The sequence below is a fragment of the Leopardus geoffroyi genome, chromosome D4 (genome assembly GCF_018350155.1).
Source record: "Leopardus geoffroyi isolate Oge1 chromosome D4, O.geoffroyi_Oge1_pat1.0, whole genome shotgun sequence".
Taxonomy (NCBI): domain Eukaryota; kingdom Metazoa; phylum Chordata; class Mammalia; order Carnivora; family Felidae; genus Leopardus; species Leopardus geoffroyi.
In genome coordinates, this window is record NC_059342.1 from 38,315,048 (window position 1) to 38,341,198 (window position 26,151).

Sequence of the window (26,151 nt, forward strand, 5' to 3'; positions counted from 1 at the left end):
GCTGTTATGAGTGACAGCTGGGGAAATAGGAAAAGGTTATCCAGAGAGGTTCCCCCCCCCCCATTTCTCTCTGTTCTTCCTCTTATTCGTGATGACCTCACTCCCAGTCCAGATTCCCATCTTAGACCCACCACTGCCGGTTCTCAACAGCTGATTCCCCAGATCAAGATGTGCAATGAATCCATGGGGCTAACATACAAGGTTAGCAAGTGGTTCAATGTCTCATGCTTTTTTTTTTTTTTTTTTTTTTTTAATGATAGGAGAATCTTGCAAACAAAAAACATTCTCAAGACCCAAAGGTTTTGTTTGTATGTTTTGTTTTGTTTTGTTTTTAAAGACCTTTTTTTTTTTTTTTTTTGAACTTTTTGGGTAAGGAATGTCCTCATACCAGACCACATAAAAGTTAACACAACCTGTAAGAAGCCTAGTAAGGGTCCTGGGATTCTAATATGTTTTGAAAATTAGCATTTTGGCATTCCGAATGTGTCTATTTTATTTTTTTACTTTTTAAAGTATTTATTTGTTTTGGGGAGGGAGTGCACGTACTCGCTTGGGGGATGAGGGGGGGTGGTGCAGAGAGAGAGAGGGAGACAGAGAATCCCAAGCAGGTTCCACGCTGTCAGTGCAGAGCCTGGGGGCACAGGGCTCAAACTCACAAAGGGTGAATTCATGACCAGAGTGGAAATCAAGAGTCTGAAGCTTAACAGACTGAGCCACCTAGGCGCCCCCAGAATGTCTCTATTTTAAACTAAAATGTTATAAACCATTAAACTGAGAAAGCTGGAAAGGCTCAACATAACTAAGCTTTTCTTAAAATTTTTACCTTTGTTGTATATTCCACTAGCACAAAGTATCACTTTACATACAGGTTTTTTTCTTAACGAGGCCAGATTTATTTTGTAAACAAGAACCAAAAAGGAGGGTGACTATAGAGAGACATTTCATGTTTCGTAAACTATAGGAAACATTTATGTTTCATAAATTACAAGAAAAGTATAGCATGCTTTTGTGAGTTATCAGACTCTGGTCCTTCTTTGCCTTGGAGGGTTTTCATCTAGCTGTAAACTGGACCTACTGTCGTTCATATTTTATCAGACCTTACCAAACTTTCAATTCTAGTTTCCTCCAGTATCTGGCAGTAACGTTCCAAATTAGTGTTTTCATTTCTTCTCCCACCCTCCGGTGGTACAGCTACTGAGAACAAAAAGCTGACTACCCAGATCCTTAAGGGCATGCTAGGTTATCTTCTATCTAAAGAAGTCATACAAGCTGAAGCTGGACACATACAGGGCTTATTTTTACTTTCAGAGAAGGTTTCTCTGCAGACATTCAAAATGAAAACATACATACATACGTACATACATACATACAAGTTTTCTATTTCTGAGTTATCAACCTCAGTATCAAATACCAGTTTTACTGCCCGTGACTCACAGCAAAGGAGGTGTTTATTTTTTGTACAGTTACACTGATAATTTGACAATACACTTTTTTTTTTTTAATTTTTTTTTTCAACGTTTATTTATTTTTGGGACAGAGAGAGACAGAGCATGAACGGGGGAGGGGCAGAGAGAGAGGGAGACACAGAATCGGAAACAGGCTCCAGGCTCTGATCCATCAGCCCAGAGCCCGACGCGGGGCTCGAACTCACGGACCACGAGATCGTGACCTGGCTGAAGTCGGACGCTTAACCGACTGCGCCACCCAGGCGCCCCTACAATACACTTTTTAATTGACCAAGTAGAAGCTAAACTATTGGGTTTGTAAAGCTATTCCTCTGGGCCCACCCTGTGCTGAACTTTGTGAGGGTTTGAAAACAACAACAACAGCAACAACAAGGCACAAACTGCTCTTGAGGGAAGTGCAAACCTTCCTGGATTGTATGTCCATCCCAGTGCGGTTCTTATCTGATGAGTTTGTGGTTTTCCAAATTCAGGGCAAAGCACGTTGCTTTATCAGTGAGTTGAGATTTAGCATTGTTCTCCTTTGATTCCGTGAATGGTTGTTCCAACTTTAAAATGGGCCAGTAAATTTACAACTGTTTTCTTCATTCATTTTTAAGAGTGAGAACTAACACACCAATTTCTGGCATGCTGATAAGAGAACTTTAGCAATTTTCTCCGTGGCGTGAAATATTTCATTCTGAAGGCCTGTGTTGTCTATCCTTATCACTCCTAGATGAGGCTCTACCAAAGAACAAACTCTGAGATGGGATCTGCCTTCGTGCCAAGTATAAAACCCGAGCGCTGTTTGGGAATGGAGCCCACGAAGGACCAAGAACACAAGTAATTATTTGTCCCCCCGAATAGAGGAGCCCATATTTTCAAATATTCCAAAGGAACCCCCCAATCAGCCTACTGAATTGGAAAGAGTATCCTCTAATTGAAGATCATTCACACAAACTCGATATTGAGTCCAACCTATAATCCACGTAGCCCATGGCAATTTACTGGGTAGTATCTTATGAATAGATTATACGCTTCGGGTATCTTCTGAGTAGTTGAAAAATATAGCTAAATTATCAAACACAACGTTTCACTAGCTCTGTTCAGTACTTTTTTTCTCCCCGATTAAAAGTGTCTCAGCAACTTCAGCCTTTTAAAATTCACCCCTACCTCCGCACTCATCTAAATTATTCTGGCTACGTAAGTCTTCACTTCCGGCAGTGAAATACTGTAACATTTGGTAAGGTAATTCACTTTGGCCGGGCATTCTCACTGAATTTATGGTGAAACAGTTTCACTTTTTACTCGCGTACAAGTAGAAAAGGCTTCTTTCTAAAGGTAGACTTTTGCTGTATGGGAAGATCCGGGGCGGGGAAGGACGGTGCATTTCAACTCATTCTTCTCCCTCCGACTTCTGTTAACTGTTTTAAAGGTTCTGGCTATCAGGCGACCTAACACCCCTATGAGGTACTTCGAGCTAAAGCAGTTCGCTGGAACTCCTACTAACAGCAGGGCTGGGAACATTTCTATTGCTCTTCTTGCCTGGGATATACGGTACAAGGGTTGGCCGTGGTTTGGTCCACCTGCCAGCGGAGTTTAAAGTTTCCAAGGCTCAGAAGAACACAATGACTGGGACCAAACTGCCTAAATGAGAAGAAGGGAATTTCTGCTGCAAGGAGAAAGCCGTTAAACTCCCGCTAAGCTAACCACCTCTTTCACGCGGCCATGCACACGACCGACCTCCTCTTTCACTGACCAGGGATTATTTCTGCCAATCCAGGATATTCCGAAAGCTTGGAGACATATGGCTGGAAAATGAAACGACCCCGGAGTGTGGCCACATCTTACTTTGTGTCGCGTGGTACCAGATGGTCAATCAGTGAATGAGGCAGAGATGTGAACGGACAGTTTTATCATGTGAATTTTCCCCCCATAACGCCAAAAGCCAGACTTCGTTTTCCCTCTCACTTCTTTGGGCTTATGATACTCGGATTTTCTCCTCTCTGTAATATCAATTGACTCAGCTTTGCAGTGGGGTGGCCAAAAGGGAAGAGGATGAAGCGATCTCTAAAATCTTAGTAAGTGTCGGGGGAGCCACGGCACCCGGGAAACTGCGGCTGCGACCCGCCTCGTCCTGTGCGGATTTCAGGGTTGGTAACAGCGCAAGCGGTTATGGAGCGGACGGTGCACTCCATCCGCCGAGGATAGAGACCCGGGCGCCGGGAGGGGTCGGTTCATTTCGCCGCAGCCTCGGAAGCCGCGGCTGCCTCTCCTCCGCTGCGTTTCATTACCATTATCCTCGTTCTTGAAAAGTCATGGAAGACGGCCCGCTGCCAGACCTCAGAGACATCGAGCTGAAGCTAGGGCGCAAAGTACCCGAGAGCCTAGTGCGCTCGCTCCGTGGGGAGGAGCCGGTTCCCCTGGAAAGGGACAGGGACCCCTGCGGGGGGAGCGGCGGCGGCGGCGGCTGCAGTAGCAGCAGCAGCAGCAGCTGCAGCCTCCCCCCCTCCCTGTCGTCGTCCTCCTCGTCCTCTCCAACCTCTGGCTCCCCACGTCGTAGCCACTGCAGCGCCCTGGAGAGGCTGGAAACCAAGCTGCACTTCCTCAGGCGAGAGATGGTGAGTGCGGCGCGCCAGCTGTGGGAATGAGGGCCCCGCCGGAAGGTGGGGCGATCGGAGGAAGGGGGGCACGGGGAGAGGGCGGCGGACGCTGCAGAGCTGAGTGCAGGGCGCGTGGGCAATCCGGGGGGCAGAGGAGCGCGCGGGGGGCGCGCGTCTGGAGGCTTGTTTACCCCGGACTTTGCTCGGCCAGGGTTTGCTAAGACGGCAGAGCCTGCTTTGCTCTGTGTACTCTGATAGCGCCGACTCCGTGCTGCAGACCCTGACCGTGTAGCTGCCGGTCCGCGGCCTCCCGGGCACCCTGCCCGCCGAGGGTTTGCAGTTACTAAGCCCGTCTGGGGGCTGCTGCGTGCCGTTCAGACTGTCGGTTCGAAAGGTGGCTCCATCCTTTGCACCCACAGCAAAAGGGACTTCCTGGTTTGCCGAGAGGCGGCGAGGCAGGGTCTCCGCCGGCGCTCCTTCCTGGCTCACTCTTGCACCCACTACCGCCCCCGCCCAGTGGTGCGGCAGCCGCAGCTGTTCCAAGGCCACCGTTCAGCTGATTCTCCACAGCTGGCTCTGAAAACAATGGCCCACTCGTCCTTGATGTCCTTAGGAATAGCTTGTTTCACTGTTTTGATCCTAGGGAGCAGGTGATCCCCAGGCCCAGGGATTTGCCAACGACCACTTCCTACCCTCTCCCCCTACCCCCACCCCCCACCCCCAGTCCTCAATCTGCAATTGTTTTCTGTGATGCTTGCAAACATTACCTTAAGAGTAAGACAATGAGACTAGTACAGGGTCTGAAAATACTTGTCATTCCGGATGTTCTTAAACGGACAAACTTTAGTGGCCCTGAGCTCTGGGGCCAGACACTTGGCCTCTGTGAACCTCAGTTTATTTATCCAGTGAACTGGTTGGAGGAAATAATTCCTTCCTAAATCGTTTGAAGAAAATGACAAAGCAACAGCATTTTCTACCAGCTTGGAGCAGAGGGAAGTTGCCACAGTGGTCGCAGTCAACCAGGAGGGTGGCAAGGATTTTCCACCTAAAGGATCCTGTCTCCTAGGGCCTTGCATTAAAAAGTAACCAGAGGTGTTTCCCCTGGTTCCTCTCTTTCTGCATTTGGAACACTCAAGAGGTAATGAATTCCACAGCATAAAGTAATCTTGGCGAATATATAAGGGTAAAAAGCCAGTCTTCAGAGATCATGTCCTGTGTTCAGAATTTTCACACCGTGTTCTCTACATAAAGGTCCTAGGATATATACTCTAAAAACCTATCTTAAGATCTTTAAAGTTGGTCTACCTAATAACTGTAGTTTTATGTAGTTTTATGTTCTATTTCCTTCCTACTTGGAGTGTTCAGATGTTGAAAGCAAATTACACACACACACACACACACACACACACACACACACACACACCTATACATGTATAGGCATATATATTCATGCATCATGTATATTGCAAATTATTATTCTGTTCATGTTTCACTGTCTAACACACAGCTTATATATCTTACTTCTTCAAAAAGTACTAAGCATTTACTGTGGGTAAATGGGTGCTGAAAATAAAAGAGCTTGTCTACTTAGGGCTCTCAAATCTCTTACACTCATTTGCCATTTATTATTTGTAGTAAATTAAGCCAAGTGTGTTGAAGAACTCCAGGGAGGGCGGGGATCTGGTTATTTTCAACCAAGGACACTTTCTAGACTTATCTGTTGTTCTTAATGAAAATACCCTAAGTACAGTAAAACTGTGTTTTCCCCAAACCAGAACTTGCTGTGTATGATCAGGGTGTATTAATAAATACATTTTTAAAAAGCAAACAGAAACCACAATGCTCTCAGCAGCAGATTGCTACATTGAGTATCTGTTATATTTTCTATGTTTAACATCAGGATCCACAGAATTTACCCCAGACAGATGTTTTGTGTTCAAATTTGTGCTCCACAAAGAAAATAACATTAGCCTTGGGAGTTTAGAGAAAAGATTGGGACAGGTATATTCCCCTGCCAGTGAGACCCCTTTCCCCCATTTTACATAACTCTTTTGGGTGGTAAAAACCCCAGCTTCAGCATATCTGGGAAGCAACAGATTTGTTTTTTGTGTCAACTTGGCAGGTTTGTTGTAAACACTGAGCAGGTGTTCTGCTGTTCTGCCTGTCTCCTCCCCACATCCCCATGTGGAGAAGTTAGGGACAGAGTGGAATATGACTTCCTAATTGTGATTTCTTCTGTGCTTTTCTGCCCTATCCTATGTGCACTGAGTTAACCTCCTTGGTATTAAGCGTGACCCCACATTTCATGTTTATTACTTTTGGTTCACACATTGTTCTTCTGGATTGTCTGGAATTACCAGGCGTTGGGCCTGCCCTTGGAACTCTCTCCCTAAGAAACACCTGAGCCATGCCCAAACCTTTCTAGAGACTTCCAGGAGTTAAGCCTCCCTTCTTTTCCTGTTAGATGGATGTGTATACCATTGACACAACATAGCATAGACTTGAAGGGGGGTGGTCTGAACACAAAGTTCTTTACATACGCATGATTTTATGTAGCTTCTCTCACCTCCTTTTATGCTTTCATGGATCATTTCCTTCTCTCTTATTTGAGACAGATTTTCCCAGTATGTGAAGCATTTTTATTTTGAATTTAGAGATCAGGAAATTTAACAAGACAATAAACAAACACAGAGATATACCTCGGAAATTTATAACGAGATTGGAAAGAGATGTCAGGCCTCTTGTACAAAGTCTGCCCAGTATGTGTTCACTACTTTTCTGTTCAGAGCGTTTTGTTTATTTTTTTTAATGTTTATGTATTTGTTTTCAGAGAAAGAAAAAGTGTTTTTCCAATATATGTAAATAATCTCTGTCAAAACCTATGTTGCCACATTCTGGTTCCAGTCAGTTCTGGGTTATGTCAAGATGACTGCTAATCTTCACATGATACAGTGCCATCATGAAAACTGCCATGGAAATACTATGTTCTAATTTCTATATTTTTGGGGTTTGTTTGCATAACAGCTGTGCAATACAGCAAATAGAACAAACAATCTCAAGCTAGTTACTTATCCTTTCTTGTTATTAAAACCTTCAAGTACCCCACCAAGTTCCTCAAATCTTGCTTTAATAAAGTTTCGAGGCAATACCCAGGACTAGACACAAACACACGTATACTCAGACAAATTCGTACATGATTATTAGCAGAACATAAATCAAAATGTCAAAGATTTTAAGAGTGGTAGACTTATATTTGGTTTTTGATACTTTCCCTCATGGATCTTTTGTAATCCCCCCCCTCCCCCACCCCTCCCACCCCCCCCCCCCCCCCGTTCAATGGCTTGCTGACTTTGTAATAAACAGTTATCTTATAGTCTCTCGAAAAAAATTCATTGTTAACTTGGCAGTTGCTTTGGATATGCTTCAGAGTAGGCTAGGAGATTTCTTGTTCCATACATGTTGATCTATAGATCACTTGTTCTATAATTTAGTCATCTTTCATAACTTCACAGTTTCAACAATATTTTTCCTATTTTATCACTTAGCTATTTTTTAAAGTTAGACAAACGTTTAAGCAAAAACCCTTATGTATATAATTGAGCATCTGTACAGTGGAAGGCTCCTTCCTGGATGAGGTCACAAGTTAGTGGAAAAGATAAAATGGGAGTATCATTTGGCCAGAGAAAGATCGCAAACTACCATGTCAGCAGGTGCCCGATGCCATAAGCAGAGATCAGGCTATCAGGTAAAGTGAGGAGATTTCTGACTGCGCCCCGGGCAAGGAATTGAAATTGCTGATAATGCTACGAAGTAAGGGGCTTAATATGAGGGACAAAGACATCAAGGAGATGAGGAAATCTGATTCCTAACAGTGGCTTCTTCTGCGATTATGCACATGGAGTGTCATTATACTTACCTAAACCTGACAAACAAATCTTGTTGAAACATGTTTCCTTACACAGTGGCTCGAAAATTGACAGAAGTGAACACAAAAGCACTCGTGTCATTCTGCTGGAAACACATAGACACAATTTAGAGAATTTATACCTACCTTGAAAACAGTGACATTTCCAAAACCTGATGGAGCCCCGCCCTGTACCTAGGAATGTATGTTGAATTACTGGCACATACTTGAAGAACACTTTCTGACCAAAGAGAATTCCTTTCCATTGCATTCAAGTTGCACAACCATACTGCCCTGATACTGTGAGAGACCACAAATATTGTGAGATTTTTTTTTTAAGACATATTATGTTCATTTCCGTGACAGCACAAAACCCATATATTTAGCTGTCCATTTTGTAGTTAATAAGTCACAATTAAAAGAATTTGTCACTTTTTTTTTTTTAATTTTTTTTTCAACGTTTATTTATTTTTGGGACAGAGAGAGACAGAGCATGAACGGGGGAGGGGCAGAGAGAGGGAGACACAGAATCGGAAACAGGCTCCAGGCTCCGAGCCATCAGCCCAGAGCCTGACGCGGGGCTCCAACTCACGGACCGCGAGATCGTGACCTGGCTGAAGTCGGACGCTCAACCGACTGCGCCACCCAGGCGCCCCTGTCACTTTTTTTTTAATGTTTACTTATTTTTGAGAGACAGAGTCTGAGCGGGGGAGGGGCAGAGAGAGATAGAGAGAGAGAGAGGGAGGGAGACACAGAACCTGAAGCAGGCTCCAGGCTCTGAGCTGTCAGCACAGAGGCAGATGCAGGGCTTGATCTCATGAAACATGAGATCGTGACCTGATTCAAACTCAGATGCTTAACCGGCTGAGCCACCCAGGCGCCGGATTTCTGGTTTTTTAAATACTGCTTCTGAAATGGGGATTTATGGCTGGAGTCTCTGGAGTCCCTGAGTACTTGTGTTACATTCTTGTGGTCTTTTTTTTTTTTCTTTTTTTTTTCTCTTTGAAGGATGTTCCTTTTATTTTTCTTTAAAGGTTATTCTTCACTACTCAAGTGGTAGGCTTCTGGTTTGGTGGAATCTTCATGGGTTTGGACCTAGACAAGCTGGGATTCTGGCCAAGTCTAGAGCAAGTCGAGATACAAACCAGAAGAGCCCAGCCGGCTGCCAAGGCCCTGTACCTTCTCCCTCTGGAGACTCTTAGCCCGTCTTCCCAGACGGAAGGCCTGTCTAGCCCTCAGTGGCTCTCTTTCTGGTTTTGGCTTTGTGCGTGGCATTGAGAAAGTTATATAACCACTCAAGGATTCCGCTTTCTTGTTAACACAGGGAAAAAAAAAAATCTCTATGTAGGCAGTGTAAGAATTCAGTGAACTAATACAAGAAAGTCAACAATTACATAGGCATTCAAAACAGTAAGGACGATGGCAGTAAGAGGTAGTATGTCAATGACACGGCTGTTCTGTTGATCTTCTACAAGTAGCTGCAGATGGGCAGTGTGGTTTGGGGACTGATTAAAGTTTAAGCATCTCCTCTGCTTGACTATCACAGCACCTCCCGCGTCACACGTTCCAAGGAGACACTATATTTCTATCTAGAAGTGAAAAAGAAATACGTGAGGCCTTTCCCTAGCTTCAGTCCGACTGAAATGTTGATTTTGATTTCAGACTCAACGTTTATGAAGCACGTGCTGTGAACTAAGCCCTCTGCAGTGTATGGGTAGCCTAGGCTAAGGAGCTGTAAGAACCTAATTTTGGGGTGAGCCTAGGAAGTCTGAGAACAGAGACTAGTATTTGGTTTGTTAACAACAAAAGCTTTCTAATGGGCAAAGCACCATGCATTTTATATGTATCATCCCAGTGAAACCTTATAATAATCTTAACTAAATATAATTTTCATATCTACGTTGTAGGTAAAGCGTTGCAGATAATTGTCAATGCTCAAGACCGCCTACACAGTAAAGAGACGAGCTAGGTCACGGTCAGAATCTGAGCTTTAAACCATGATTGTGCTGTTACTTCTCATGCTTCAGAATTTCTTGATGCCCATGTTGACACCCGAGATGACATACTCTTCCAGATTTTTAAAACTTTAAACATGTTTAACTATGTGTTTATTTACTGTGGGCTCCCTCTCACGAGTAACATCCATAGACCATCCCTGTGTCAGACTTGGATGACTTGGATCCAAGGCTTGGATGAACACATCCAAAAGTCACCTGGTTCCCAGCAACTGTACCCTTCCTGTCACCAATATCTTCATAAATACCTTCTCCCACTCCACAAATGCTGCTAGGGAAAGATTCTCTGGACCAGTTCAAGACCAGAGCTCAGGAGTGGAACTCAACAGTGTTCATGACCTACATTTTAAATGCTTCCAACTGGTCGCATTTTGGTTCTCTGAGAGATTCTGTTCAGGATGAGGTTGGATCTTAGGTAACCCACTAGGAGGAACCAGAAAACCGGGAATTGTGACACCATCTTGTGTCCATTTGAGCAGCACCTTCGGATTGCCGTTCTTCTGACAGGAGCTCTGTGATCCTATGTTTCTGTGGTGGTACCAGTTGCACAGCACTGTGCTGGGGCTTCCCACGTTGGGTGGCTGAACCGCACTGATCCAGATGGAGCCCAATGTAAATTGTATTGATAGATTTCACAAGAAACAAGGTTATGTTTTCAAACATACATTTCAAACACCTCAGTCTAAGACTTAAAAATAAAACCTGAATAATTCATTTTTAAAATGTTTTTTATTTATTCTTGAGAGAGAGAGAGAGAGAGAGAGAGAGGGGCAGAGAGAGAGAGAGAGACACAGAATCTGAAGCAGGCTCCAGGCTCTGAGCTGTCAGCACAGAACCCAACGTGGAGCTCGAACTCAGTCTGCAAGATCATGACCTGAGCCAAAGTCGGACGCTTTACTGACTCAACCACCCAGGCGCCCCAATTCGTTTTTTTAAAAGGGAATAAACATTGAGCTAGATTTTCATACATAGCTATTATTATGTTCCTTTTACAGAGAGGAAAACTATTGTTTCTGGGGCTGGGGTGGGGGGAGGTGAAATCATTTCACTAAGTCACTGTAAGTGGTTTCCCAGCCTTCCATTCAAACAAGAACCTCTGTGAGCCTGGTTATAGGCTGGGTCCAATTCACTCCCAAACCCTACTGTGTCTGTGTACCATGGAGAATGCCCGTTTATTACCAATGAACATTTTTAGGGAAATTTCATCATAGCCACCAATGGATCTTTTGGTATTCCTTTCAAAATGTTATTGCTTTCTTTTTAGAAGTTAACATCTGTTTTCTCATTATAAGACTTCCAGAAATATATTATAAAAAGAAAAAAAAAAGTGCCCTTTTACCTTCCCCCAGACACCACACCTCCTCCTTATTACTCCACACCCCAAGGGAATCACTCATCTGCTGACAGTTTGGTGTGAATCCTCTCCGGTCTTTTTCTGTATCTTTGCCAGCATATAAATGGTACATATATGCTTACATAAATTTGGTGTGTGTGGATTGGATTTTGTTTTCCTTATTTTACATAATAATATTTTATTAGATTACCTGACATTTATTGGAGGGTTACGGTATGCCAGTTAGCATTCTAAACAGGTTTGATGTATTATGGTATTTCTTTCTCACTCCTCACCCACTTTTGAGGTAGGCACTGTGGGATGTTAGGTAATATAAACAGATTCCTGACATCTTAAGGAATTTTCACCTAGGAGACACCTGGACGACTTAGTAGGTTAAGTGTCTGACTTTTGATTTTGGCTTAAGTCAGGATCTAACGATCGGTTATGAGATCGAGCCCCGTATTGGGCTCCGTGCTGACAGAGTGGAGCCTGTTTGTGATTCTCTCTGTCCATCTCTCGCTGTCCCTCCCCCTGTGCTTACTCTGTCTCACTCAAAAGAAAGAAATGAAGAATTAAAAAAAAAAGAAATGTTTACCTGGTTAATCTTTATCTTATTCCTTCACTTTTATAAGCAACCTAATTAATTACTAATCAGAAGGAAAAGTAGTTACTTCACTTTTCATAATAACTGATTATCCAACTCGTAACAGTTCTTTTACAAAGTAAATTCTGCTCTTAGAAATCGGACTTAGACTAGTCTTCGATTCAAGAAATAACAAAGTCTTCCAATTGGAATGTACTCATCTTCAATCACATACCGCTTTTTTAAAAAATACCTATTTGGAGAGAGAGAGAGAGAGAGAGAGAGAGAGAGGGAGAGAGAGAGAGAGAATGAGTTGGGGAGGGGCAGAGACAGAGAGGGAGAGAGAGAATCCCAAGCAGGCCCCATGCTCTCAACATAGAGCCCGACTTGGGGCTTGATCTCACAAATCGTGAGATCATGACCAGGGCTGAAATCAAGAGCTGCTTAAGCAATGGAGCCACCCAGGTGCCCCTCACATACCATGTTAACATAATCTTCTTATTGAGTTTTTTTCCTGGTGCTAATAATATAAATACAAACTCTAAAATTTGGATCTAAAGGCTAACAGTCATAAAGCGATCCATGCTACATGGAGAAGGCAGAAGGGCAACCCACGGGTTTCATGTGCCTTCAGTCTTAATGGCTCAAAAACATCTTCGATTTTTTTTTAATTTTTTTTTTAACGTTTATTTATTTCTGAGACAGAGAGAGACAGAGCATGAACGGGGGAGGGTCAGAGAGAGAGAGGGAGACACAGAATCCGAAACAGGCTCCGGGCTCCGAGCTGTCAGCACAGAGCCGGGCGCGGGGCTCGAACTCACGGACCGCGAGATCGTGACCTGAGCTGAAGTCGGACGCTTAACTGACTGAGCCACCCAGGCGCCCCCAAAAAAACATCTTCGATTTTTGTCAGACATTGGAATGTTCATGATATTCCAAGAGATTAGACATAATCGGAATATTTGAGTTCTCAAATAAAGAAATGATTCATATCTTTCAAATTGACTCTTGCAAGCAAGTGATGATGTTTAAAACTAAAACTATAATATGTCACTGACTAATAATCCCTCTCTCTGCAGGTCTATGCAGTGGAAAGCTAGAAGTCTATGCAAACCTCTGCAGGTCTATGCAGTGGAAAGCTAGAAGACTGGGCAAGCAAGGAATCAGGGCATGAGTGAAATAGGAATTTGATTATGGGCTGCTGGACCCAGGGCTTCATTTGGCAATTTCAGGACAGGACCCTCTTTGACTGGGTCTGCCAGCATGGCCATTACGGCTCAGCCTATAATTCTGATACATTTTATTATTCACAATGTTTGTTAATCCTGCCAATCTGGAGATAGCCACACTGGACTGTCTTTAGGGGTGAGAGTTCTCGACCTGACCTGTGATGTCTTATGATTGATTTCAGATTTTCATAGGATAATCACTTCCCTTCCATCACATTCACAGGCATGTCACCACCCCTCTACTATCAGCATAGTGTTGCTTTTGTAGAATAGTTTTTAATTTAAAAAAATTCGCTAGATAATGTGTGTGAGCTACAAAATCATTAGCGTTATCTATTTTTAATTACAATTATGGAATGTTCTCTTTTTTCCTTTGTATTCAAATTAGGACACCTGAAGTGAGCTAGAATTAAGTCTTTGACTTTCCGTATATTCGATGGGCAGAATAAAATTGTTGTCGTATTCATACCCGCCATGAGTAAATTCACAAAAATGTAACACCAGCATCCCAAACAGTGAGCTATGTCGGTTACAACTCTGATTGCTGGCATAGGCTATTATTCTAATAGGTTCCCTGATTTTTTTTCTTTTGCAAAAGTTGTCTATATCATTGTTGTTTTATTGTTAACCAAACAAAGCATGAGATCAAACTTGAGAAGGAAATGTCTGTCCTCATGCTGATGAAGTCCAATTTTCAAGGCTGTTAAGTTCAGAGATCTACCTATAGTTCCTTTGCTGAGATTTTAATCATAAATAGCTACTATTGACTTTTGATTGGTATGAAATTAACTGTTTCCAGGTTTTCTCTAAATTTCATAAAATGTAAAACTTATTAATATGATACTAAACATGCAAAGTGTATAATAGGACCTGAAGTGGAAAATATAAGTTCCCCGCATCCCTTTTCCCAATTCTCACTCCCTAGAGATAACTACTATGAATAATATTCTGTGTGTCCTAAAATTTTTCTGAACATACGCAAGCATACCTGTAGTTTTTTGTTTTTTGTTTTTACCTTTAGCTATAATTATAGGTACCTATTTGGAAAGATGTATGTATGTATAATTTTAAAATTGAGACTCTTTGGAGCTCATGTTGCAGGTAGATTTCTAGATATAGCAAATACTCTGGTCTGTATCATATATGACGTATATTTGATGTGTGTATATATAACATATGATGTGCGGATGTTTATATACACACTTTGCTTCAAAGCACAATTTACAATGCGGCCACTTTGGATAAATTACTGTCAAGGACAGAAGTTAGAAAGAGTCACTCTATTTGTATACAAAGATTGCAGTTGATGAGGTAAAGAAACAGAGTCAATAATCTCTAGAAGTAGAATAGAGCATCATAAAACCCTAGGGTGGGAAGAAACGTCCGAGTTCATCTAGACCAAGTCCATACTATCACCCTAACCAGTCATCATGCATTCTTTGCTTGAACGACCTCAGGGATGAGCCCTTCATTGGCTCCCAAGGCCGACCATTCCATTTCCAGACACTTCCGTCCATTTATATTTGTTAATCAGCCCTTCCGGTTGCTCATCAAAAGCACCCTCTATGATCATTCACCACAGGGAGGAATTTTCCAGCGTGTGAGCCTCCAGCTGTGGATTTATAATTTAAGATGAAAGCATTTTCAGGTACGAAGTGCAACAAAAGGTCAGTGAGTTTCTCATAGGTTTGTGTGTCTGTGGCTAAAATAAAGGACTTTCTTGCCTTTCTTGCAAAATGAGAAGAGAACAGCAGTGCAGCGCATTGCTGAGGATGGAGAGAAATGGCTGCCATCCTGGACTGCTGCTGGGAGTGTGCGCTGAAGAAACCGTGAGAGGTAACCTTGACGCTGTACTAAAAGAAAAAGCAGAAAAGAGAATCTCCTTGACATAGCAGTTCTGATGCCAGTGATACTTAGGAGAAATATAGAAATTTACCCCAAGGAAACAATAATGAATTTGTTCAAAAATTTAGTTTATATGTTTGGTATTCTGTGTGACTGAAAAAACTGGAGTAATCTGAATGATAAATGACAGTAGGTTATTTATGTGTGTGTGATAGAACTTTATGTAGCTATTAAAACTGTGCTGCGGAATTGTTTATGGAAGAGAGAAAGTGGTTATGGATATATTCATGTATAGAGTAAAAGGCTGAAATGAAATACCATCCAGTGTTAACCGTGGTATCATAAAATGGTGGGTTTATGGGTGTCTGTTTTTGTTTCTCTGTTGAGTTCTTTTGTTTTAAATATATTTTTTTTAACGTTTATTTATTTTTGAGACAGAGAGAGACAGAGCATGAACGGGGGAGGGTCAGAGAGAGGGAGACACAGAATCTGAAACAGGCTCCAGACTCTGAGCTGTCAGCACAGAGCCCGACGCGGGGCTCGAACTCACGGACCGTGAGATCATGACCTGAGCCGTAGTCGGCCGCTTAACCGACTGAGCCACCCAGGCGCCCCGAGTTCTTTTGTTTTATCCAGTTTCTCCGCACCAAGTATATATTGTATTTTGATAAGAAAAAAATTATAGGTAGATAGAGTTTTTAAAAAAATAAAAATCAAAGAGTATGGGCTCTAGAATAAGGTAGAGCTGATTCAAGGAATCACAGCTCTTCCTTTAACCAGTGCTATGGTTTTAAGCACCCAATGAGTTTAATATTATGTAAAGTAGCTGGGATTCTGCCTGCCAAATAGTAGGCACTTATTAAGCATTGATTTTTTTTTTTTTTTTTTTTTTTTTGGTCCTTCCAAATGACCAAACTTAACTCTTTTGGTCTTAACTTAACCAATGACTTAACTCTTGATGCTTATAGGAAAGGATGAGACTAGAATTTTTCCTGCTATTCACCTTTCTCTTTCTTCCTTTTCTTCCATTTCATAGAAGAAGGGACATGGCAATATATAAAATAACTTCTTGTCTTGCATGTACCACATCTGAGTTGCTAAATTTGGCATTAGGCGTCCCTGCACAGAAATGATACCTGAAATGATTAGTGCCCAAGGGAGAACTGGCCACTTCAAACTCTGGAACATCCCCTCTGTAGAGCAACGTAAATTAACAACCAACTGCCTCCTCAGGATTTTAGTCGTAGTGGCTGATTCAAATCATGGACAAGTCCACATTAAGAAGGTAATGGAATTGACAGCTACTCTCAGAAATACTTGCAAAGCATTCCACAGTCTCTCCATATGAGCTAATGGGAACGTTATGCCTCTTGCCAGAAATAGGTGGGTAGAATATATTAGCACTCAGATGGATGTTCACATAGAGAGGAAATTAGTTCTTGCCCAGAATGCAGAAAAGGATTAGAAATAATTGATTATAGACAGAAACCTTTTTAGGATTTCACAAGAACCACAGGCGAGAATCTGAAACCATACTCTAGGCTTCTTCCATTTTTTTTTTTCAACGTTTATTTATTTTTGGGATAGAGAGAGACAGAGCATGAACGGGGGAGGGGCAGAGAGAGAGGGAGACACAGAATCGGAAGCAGACTCCAGGCTCTGAGCCATCAGCCCAGAGCCTGACGCGGGGCTCGAACCCACGGACCGCGAGATCGTGACCTGGTTGAAGTTGGATGCTTAACCGACTGCGCCACCCAGGCGCCCCTAGGCTTCTTCCATTTTTAAATCTGATGACAAAATTGTCAGGAAATAATATACAAGGAGCCACCAAGGAGAACTTAATTTAATCACATGGATCAGTGATTTTGGTCACACTATAACACTTAATGATTTAATGGTAGACTAAATATCGTGCATTGACAAAAATCTTCCCATAGTGAAAGCACGTTATTATTTAAAATATGTTTATGAAAATAGGGGGACCTGGGTGGCTCAGTCGGTTAAGCATCCGACTTTGGCTCAGGTGATGAACTCACAGTTTGTGAGTTCAAGCTCTGCGTCAGAGCCCGGAGCCTGCTTTAGATTCTGTGTCTCCCTCTCTCTCTGTCCCTCCTCCCGCTTTCACTCCGTCTCTCTCTCTCTCTCTCTCTCTCTCTCTCCCTCTCAAAAATAAATATTTTAAAAAATGTTAAATATGTTTATAAAAATAAAGTATATTTATAAGTCTCTGGGGCTAAAGATTTCCACAGAGTGAAAGTCTTGACAAAATTCTGTATACGTGACTTCATTTGTCATTTTCCTAAAATTAAGCTGTATATTCCAGCTTTGTTAATAATATTGCTCATTATCTTTTTCCCTCCTCACTATAATCATGTGAGCAGAGGCTGTGACTAATCAATCCTTGTATTCCTTAATGGCCAGCCAAGTATTTAGGGACCCCCATTTGTTAAATGTGTGAATTAAAGTACACTTTAGGCCTGCTTCTAATTTTTGTGTTTGGAACACATTAGCAACATTTCCTTTTTGGATTGGAACATAGAACTTCAGTCCGTCCTCTGTATCCCACCAGCCAAACCCAGTCACAAGGAATGTAGGTCCTTGGTTAAAAAAAGAATAAAATAACTTTTCTCCAATCTGTTATTGTGATGAAAGAAAAGAAAAGAAAAGAAAAGAAAAGAAAAGAAAAGAAAAGAAAAGAAAAGAAAAAAGAAAGAAAGAAAGAAAGAAAGAAAGAAAGAAAGAAAGAAAGAAACAAGAGAAAAGAAAAGGAGAAAGAAGGAAGGAGGGAGAAAAGGAGAGAAGGAGGAAGGGGGGGGGAAGAGGGGAAGAGAGAAAGAGAGACCGAGAGGGAGAGAGTGAGAGGGAGAAAGAAAAGAAGGGAGAGAGAAAGAAAGGCAGAGAGAAAAAGAACGTTTCTGCCTGCTTAGAGGTGGTACAGCAAAATTTCCTCTTGGTTGCAGGACCTGCTCTATCCTTAGATATTGTTGGTCTCAGGAAACATTATTCCCAGGAGTCGTAGCTGAACCTAAAACTGAAAAGAGTTGTTTTTCTTCTCTGATAAGTAAACAAAGAATGTACATATCTTAGATTTTTGTCATCCTCTTTTCCTGCTTGGAGTGAGCTTTTGAAGTTTCGGAGTGAGAAGAAAGAACTTTAAAGAAAAGGAAAACATTCTAGTAACATTATAGTCTAGTATTCCACACATAGTATATTAACGTATGGTATGGTTTCTGTGGCGTTGGTTGAAAATAATGATCATTTAATTTGGCAGCCTAAATCCGTACATGGGTAGCATTAATCACGAGGGCATGAAGTCTCTGACTATGCCTGAAACAGCCCTCAGTATAGACTTGAAAACTGATGAGTACAATGTGACTCATGTCTGAGGTGTTTGCGATACTTGTCTAGATGGGTATACACGTCCAGGTGGGTAAGCTGCAGGAACAGGATGAGGAAGACTAAGTTTCTTGAGTGCTTTTCTAAGATTCTAGAATTGAGAGGAATTTCAAGGAATCAACCCATTTTTCTGTTTTTATTTTGGAACTAGAATCAAAAGATAAAAAATGGCTACCAAATATTCCTGTACTGCCTCTAAAGCAGCAATTGGATGGGTTTCCTTCCGTTTTTTTTTTTTTTTTTTTTTTTTTGTCCCTATGTGAACTTTTAACATCCTCTCCCCAAAAATATTAGTTTGGCTACCTTCTTGCTATAATGGGATTTTCCTGCTTTTAATCTTGGTCTTTCTTATTTATATCTCCCACAGAAGGAATTCCAAATATGGGGCAGGCATTTATTTTTGAACTTTGAATTTTATTTATTTATTTTTAAGTGTTTATTTATTTTTGAGAGAGAGAGAGAGAGAGAGACAGAGCACAAGTGGGGGAGGGGCAGAGAAAGAAGGAGACACAGAATCCAAAGCAGGCTATAGGCTTTGAGCTGTCAGCACGGAGCTGGACACGGGGCTCAAACCCACGAACTGTGAGATCATGACCTGAGCAGAAGTTGGATACTTAACCAACTGAGCCACCCAGGTACCCCAAAAACTTTATAATTTAAAATAATTGTAGACTTTGCATAAAAGCTACAAAAATCACTATATACCCCTCACCCAGATCCCCCCATATCTTAATTTTTTTGTGAGATGGTGATGAATGGTATCAGTGTCCTCTCATGTACTCTCTTCCTCCCTTTCCTTCTTCCCTTCCCCTCCCTTCTCTCTCTACACACATATTCTTAAACATCCTTACCTTAAAAGTTGCAGACATGATATTACTTTACTTCTAAATACTTCAGTGACCATTTCTCAAAATCAAGATCAGTTAGCAAGACCTAAGTGGTATCCTTCCTCCCTCCTGAGTACATTGCGGTCATAATTAATGACTTACATTACTGCTGAGTTCAGACAAGTCCTAAGAATATTTTTCAACAGAGCCCTGTAAGTGGCCACTCAGCATCAATCAGAAAGCTGCCTGAGGCTAGCATTCAGTTAAATAATAGAATTGGGTCTACCTGAAGGGTAGTAGGGGCAATTAGAAGAGCATGCCCTCAATTTCTCAGTTTCTTATTGACTTAATGCTAGAAATTCTGCCCTCACAAAATCATCTGTCAGCCAGAGCTCCTGATTCAGATGAAGATATCAAATAATAAGTGGAAGATTTTGGACTCTACATGGTATTCAGTAAACACGTTTTAAATATTGAATACAGTAACAACACTATTACCTTCTACAACTTAAACTGTATGGAAGTAAGGATTTGAGAGCCAGTTTTTTGTTTTGTTTTGTTTTGTTTTGTTTTAAAGTAAGGAAAAAGAAGGAAAAGGACACAGGAAAAGGAAAATCATATTTGGGCATTTTGGTCTAATAAGATATTTCTCCTGAGAGTCATTACCTTGCACTGTACACCATTGTTTACAAAGCATTTGCTATAACGTCCTCAGTCCTGGAGCTATGAAGCTACAATAATAACGCAATGAATATAGCATCCTATATACGGTTCAATACAGTGTTTATAGTAATATTTGCTAGGATATAGTATTTACCCAATACATATGACTATTATACTAGCCTTCTGCCTCATATTCTAGTTACTTGGTCAAAGAAGTAATGAATCAAGCGATACTATTACCATGACCCATATGAAATTTAGTTTTAAAAACTCAGACGAACTCTTTTTGGAGATTATATTTAACAGTAAAATCCATATGTTGAGTTAACTCTTGAAAATACCCACTTGTTTTCCTTTAATCTGGCTATATTCAGGGTTTGCCAGGAAATGGCCCAGACAACCCCAGTGAAACGAAATAGAATTTTCACTTTGGTATTCTGCCTCTTAACTTTGAGTTTATTACTTCATTTTTAAAATTTATTTTTGTGTTTTCTTTGAATGTAGTCCTGGTTCCAATTATTCCTTACTTGGAAATTTAAAAAATTAGTTTGGAAATGCCAGAATAAATACGTGAGAAGAAAGTCAGGGTAACTAAGAGATTAATGATCCTCTCTATATTTGTGTTTTTGTCAGGGGTGGGGGGGGGGGAATGAACCAGTGTGTGACAAGGTTTATTTTGGTAGACATTGGGCTCGTGATGATGAATTCAGATTACATGCTGTTTTCATAGGGAACAAATTTAAGGACTTAGAAACGGATGTTGAATTTCCCCCACTCTGTCTGAATCCCCTCCTTCCAATCACCATCCATTAATAGCCTAGGAAATTATATAAATTACCACTGTGTCTACCAACGTACATCCTGCTAGAAGGTTAATCTAGTGCCATGGAGAAATAAAATCTAGATTCTGCACACAGTGTGCTCAATATAAAAATGAAACTGTTTCCTTAGATATCAGTTTGGGTATGATTTCTTTGAGTTGTCAGTTAATCAAATTGATTTTTATCAGCATACATATTTGATGTCCAGGAACTTAATCTGTAGTTTGGAGGAGAGTTAGACTGATGAACATCCTTTATGTCCTGCTAAGCAGTTTTCGGACTTGTTTGGTTACGCAATGACCATACTTTTTAATTGCCCTCCTCCAACCATGTTATAATTAACATTTATAAGTGGGATTTAAAGAGATTAATTTCATGGAAGATGGGAAACTTACTCAGTGAAGCAACTGACTACTTCTACTCTGCTGAATTTGAAATCTTACATGGATTCCTATATGATAAAATCAGGAATTTTGAGAAGATCTTAATGATTGTCATGTAGTCTACTGATCCTTACTGTGACTTTAATGTTTATTTATATCTGAGACAGAGAGAGACAGAGGATGAGTGGGGGAGGGGCAGAGAGACAGGGAGACACAGAATCCGAAGCAGGCTCCAGGCTCTGAGCCGTCGGCCCAGAGCCCGACGTGGGGCTCAAACTCACAGACTGGGAGATCATGACCTGAGCTGAAGCCGGATGCTCAACCGACTGAGCCACCCAGGCGCCCCCATACTGTGACTTTAAAGAGCAGTTTCAACAACACAGTGAAAAAGCTTCTTCCAACAGTGTTCCTTCCAGTCATGATACAAAGCAATCGTTTTAGTGAACCATATCTTTACTTGGCACGAAACATACGGAAAACCAACATGCTCTAAAGGGCGGTGCCCGCACACAATGGAGCTGCCCAAATATTTTGACTTAATTAATAAATGAAATAAGCTCAGAATATGGTGATTAGAAGTCAGTAAATAAATAATAAGGCTGAGCTCATAAATGGATACTGCTTTCTATGTTGGAGCCTTTTAAATAATCACAGCATAGCCATCTTATCTTACTGGCATTCACAAGCAAGTGGGTTGAAACGATTATCATTAGAGCCTATATACTGTTTTATTCAAAACCTAACCATTAATTGGGTCTCCTAGGAGCACTATCAAATGCTCACATTGCTGAGTTGGAAGTGGAGATACAGAGACCAAGTGATTCATATTAGATAAAGACAAGGGCAGATTTCCCACTTTCCAAACTGGTTGTCCAGAGTACCATGGAGCAGCCACTATAAATAGAGGAAATGCATTTCCAGCTAAACTTTAATTCCAAAAGCCCAGACATGATTACTGGGAATGTTCAGCAACTTCATAACATTAAGTGTTAGGTTGTTCTTGTTTGCTTTCAGTCTTAAGACAAATTGATTCTATTTGGATTTCACCCAAAATTCTTTAAGGAGAAAAACACTTTTTTTTTTTTTTTTTTTTGTTTACATTGACTTGATTTTGTGCAGTAGGATCATATAACTTGAAAAACTTATTCTCTACATGAAAATAACCCAGTGCCTTTTTGTAAGCAGAATTTGGTGCTGCTCAAGTGTTATAACTCTTTTGAGAACAAATAAAATGAGTACAAGCTAAGAATGTCACACTGATTCACACACTTGAAAATGAGTCCAACAAGAATCTACTTGCCATCTCTTGACCACACACATGCAATTAATTTTGCCCCGGTCAAAAATCTTTGTTGCTCGAATTAAACAATGATGATGAATAAATATAAGTACTTCCAAATCTTTAATCCTTGTTGGGCCTTAGAGACAGATGGAAATTCTCAGCTACATATCATTTGACTATGTAGCTATCCACCCTGGACGTGTTCGCCATCTCTGCTTCTAGAAATGTTTCTTTCATAGGAATCAAGTAAAAATGACACATAATTTTAAGACTCTTCTATACCCCCTTCCTGTGTAAGCTCCAGAAAAAATGCACATGAAGTTGAAGACGTGGATTTCAGGTTATTGACCAATTAATCAGGTAAACGAGGCACGAGGTTACTACTAAAACAGCAATATTTCGTCTCCATGGTGCTGAGAGTTCTGGCTTAATCCCAAAGATCCATAACCTTAAAAAAATTAGTTTCTATAAGAAACAAATTATATTACAACCACTTAATACTGTGCCTAGGAACGGGCCATTTACATCCTGATGTGCGAACCCAGCCCCATCTCAGTTCCTCAGATGTGCCTGTATCTATCACTGGCTTTTGACATTCATACATGGTATTCTTTTTGCCTGTATCTTTCTTCCTCTCCCACCCCTGGGTGACATACCCATTTAGCTCTAACTTTCTACCCTTCTGTCCCACTGATGGCGTAGTATTTTGTTTTCATTTTTTATTTTGTTTACGTTGATATCCCTCGCTAGACTATATGTTCTTTCATAGGTAGAACCATGTCCAGAATTTAGCAGAGTGTAAGAGCTCAGTATTCAAAGAATACATTAACAAAGCTACTTAGGAAGTGACCTCCAAAGGCATGATTAGAGAGGGGTTAACAACAGGTAAAGGTAATAGCTTGAGCAAATTTGGGGATACCGTACTGAAAATTCATGGATACTGTGAATGAATAACTCTAATAAAGTTAATGAAAAGAAGATCGAAAAGGTAAAATGATCCCAGTTAATGGGAATGCTAGGCTGAGAAATTTGAGTATGGTTTCATAGGCCATAGGACCCATTCTAGTTATTATTTTAAGAAATAAAAGCTGCTATATTGTATACTTACGATAGTTTTTTGTTCTGTTTTGTTTTTCTAACAATCCTCTTCATGACAACTAAATAGTTTCCATGTGTTTTATATTATGGGGTCCTTAAAGTATGTTGTACTTTTGAAATACTTATAAACAAGAAAGCTCACTGAAAGTTCACTGATTGCCTAGGAATGAAAGTCTGCAACAAAATAAAAAATGATAAAAATATTTTTGGAACAAGGAAAGAGGGATTATGCTTGCACAGGATATGCATATTTCAAAAATGTTTGTTTTCTTCCTATCACATATAGTTCCATATTTACACAGATTTTATTGATTACAAAATATGCCCTCAATAAATTTAAGTAGGCTTTATTAGTATGGCGACATTTTCTAAATAAAATAATTAAATGTTTTAATCATCCAAATGACATTTATCCATGATTAGTTATTTATATAATTCTGTTTATGACTGAATTATTTTGTAATTAAAGATTTTTCTGATTAAAATGCCATGTATACTCTTAAATGATAGCACTCTTGAATGAAAGTACATAAAATATAAGGAAGGGAGGGGCGCCTGGGTGGCGCAGTCGGTTAAGCGTCTGACTTCAGCCAGGTCACGATCTCGCGGTCCGTGAGTTCGAGCCCCGCGTCGGGCTCTGGGCTGATGGCTCAGAGCCTGGAGCCTGTTTCCGATTCTGTGTCTCCCTCTTTCTCTGCCCCTCCCCCGTTCATGCTCTGTCTCTCTCTGTCCCAAAAATAAATAAACGTTGAAAAAAAAATTTAAAAAAAAATATATAAGGAAGGGAGACAAAAATATGATTACGTTACTCTGAGGCTGTTATTATAACACTATAGTCTTATTTTATTGAAGTATTTTTCTTCTGTAATTTTTCCTTTGCATTGTTGAGGCTAGAATATATACCTTATATCTTACTTTTTGTGGTATTTTTTGCTTGACATTGTATCATAAACCTTTTCCTGTATGATTTTCCTAAACGTAATTTGTATTGTATGAGAAATAGTCCCTTTTACGCACATTCCCCTAGTGCTGGATAGCTTGTTTCTTATACTTTTGTTGTGATGTTATAATATTTCAGGTTGTTTCCTTAATAATTTCTAAGTTGGAGGAATACGTGTCTTTCCTTTTGCAACATGATTTTCCAACCCTTGAAATCTTTTTCTTTTGTCAGACTAAATATTTGGGTAGATTCATTAGGTTTTTTAAACATTTATTTATGTTTTGAGAGAGAGAGAGAGAGAGCAAGTCGGGGAGGAGCAGAGAGAGAGAGGGAGAGAGAAGTCCCAAGCAGGTTCCGTGCTTTTCGGTGCCGAGCCCCAGACGGGGCTCGAACCCACAAACTGTGAGATCATGACCTGAGCCGAAACCAAGAGTCCATGCTTAACTGACTGAGCCACCTAGGTGCCCCTAGTTTGTTTTCTTTAAAGGGGTGCGTGATTGCTGTGTTTTTGAGTTCTTGTGGAGGGGAAAGGAAGCAGGTAAGCACGTGGGCTTCAGGGGCAGAGAGATCGAAGTGTGAATCCTAGCTCTATCATTTCCTAATCGTGTAACGTTGGCAAGTTACAGATCCTCTCTGCATTGCAATTTGAAGATAATAGTATTTACCATTTAGAACTTTTATGAAGATTAGGTGCAAAAAAACACCTATAGGGTACTTCTCATGGTATCTGGAACTAGTGTTTTATTAAAGGCCGGCTCTGGTCATTTCTGCTATGGTTGGTATTCTTTGCTGTCACCATGGAAGTTAACAAGTCAATGGGTTTAAATTTCCATGTGGGGTTACAAAAACGGTAAGAAAAAAAAAAAAGCAAAACAGCACATGCATGGCCAACAACAAAACCCCACACTGCCTTGAAATGGCACTGCTACCAGGGCTCTGCCCGTTTCTGCTTCCAACCGGAAGGCTTTACTGATGGGTACTATGCTTATTTTCCAGAATTCCGTATAGCACCTCTACCTGTTCTTTACCCTACCTCCTGAGCAGTGAATTCTGGTCATTGCAAAACCAGCTTAAAAAGTTGCCATTGCTACTACTGAGAAGTGGCAATGGGAGTCACACCCTGATTAATTTATAAAAGCAGCACATACGGAGGGCTCCAAGGGACCCACGCCAAGTTTCAGCTGATTGCAAAAATTCCATTTCTCAATGAGGAGATAGACAGTGGGGAAGGAAAACAGGCTCTTTTTTCCCCCACTACTTTTAGAGGAGCCTACATACAACATAGATTATATTTTTTTAAGCTGCATTCACCAGGATTTTAGTTAGTAGAGAATAATCTCAAATTCTAATGATAGTTTAAGTGAGTTTAAGCTTTTATTGTGGTGACCTTGTCTTTTTTTTTTTTCCTGTATTACAATTTAAGATAAGGTTTTGAGTTTTTATGTTAATTTCAGGAAATTTTTAGGGATTTTAGTTGAGTAAGAACTATATATTTTCCTCAATAGATGTCAAATCGATCCAAACACAGTCTTATTGAGAAAACTCACACTCAAAGGAAAATATGACTTGACATCATCTTTCCTACTTATGTGGCAAACAGCTATATCCACTAAAATCCATCTGTTTAGTGTAACCTGCATGAATACACCTTTTTTTCTATCAGAGTTTGTGAATTGTATTTATGAAACCAACTCCAAATGGATAAAAGAATATCAAACTTTTATCATAAGCATCATTATTACTATTTCTAATTTATGATGAAAATCATGCATCATTACAAAACT

At 40.7% G+C, this 26,151-nt stretch overlaps 1 protein-coding gene across 1 annotated transcript in view; it reads left to right on the top strand.

Annotated features, from left to right (window-relative positions):
- The first annotated feature begins 2,664 nt into the window (after window positions 1-2,664).
- The window catches only part of LURAP1L (leucine rich adaptor protein 1 like), a 54,845-nt gene continuing 31,358 nt past the window's right edge, over window positions 2,665-26,151 (top strand). Inside the window, exons 1-2 of the mRNA XM_045467655.1 lie at window positions 2,665-2,783; window positions 2,878-4,063. Coding sequence (XP_045323611.1) covers window positions 3,761-4,063 — 303 coding nt within the window. The 5' untranslated portion in view covers window positions 2,665-2,783; window positions 2,878-3,760. The remainder of the gene's footprint in view (window positions 2,784-2,877; window positions 4,064-26,151) is intronic.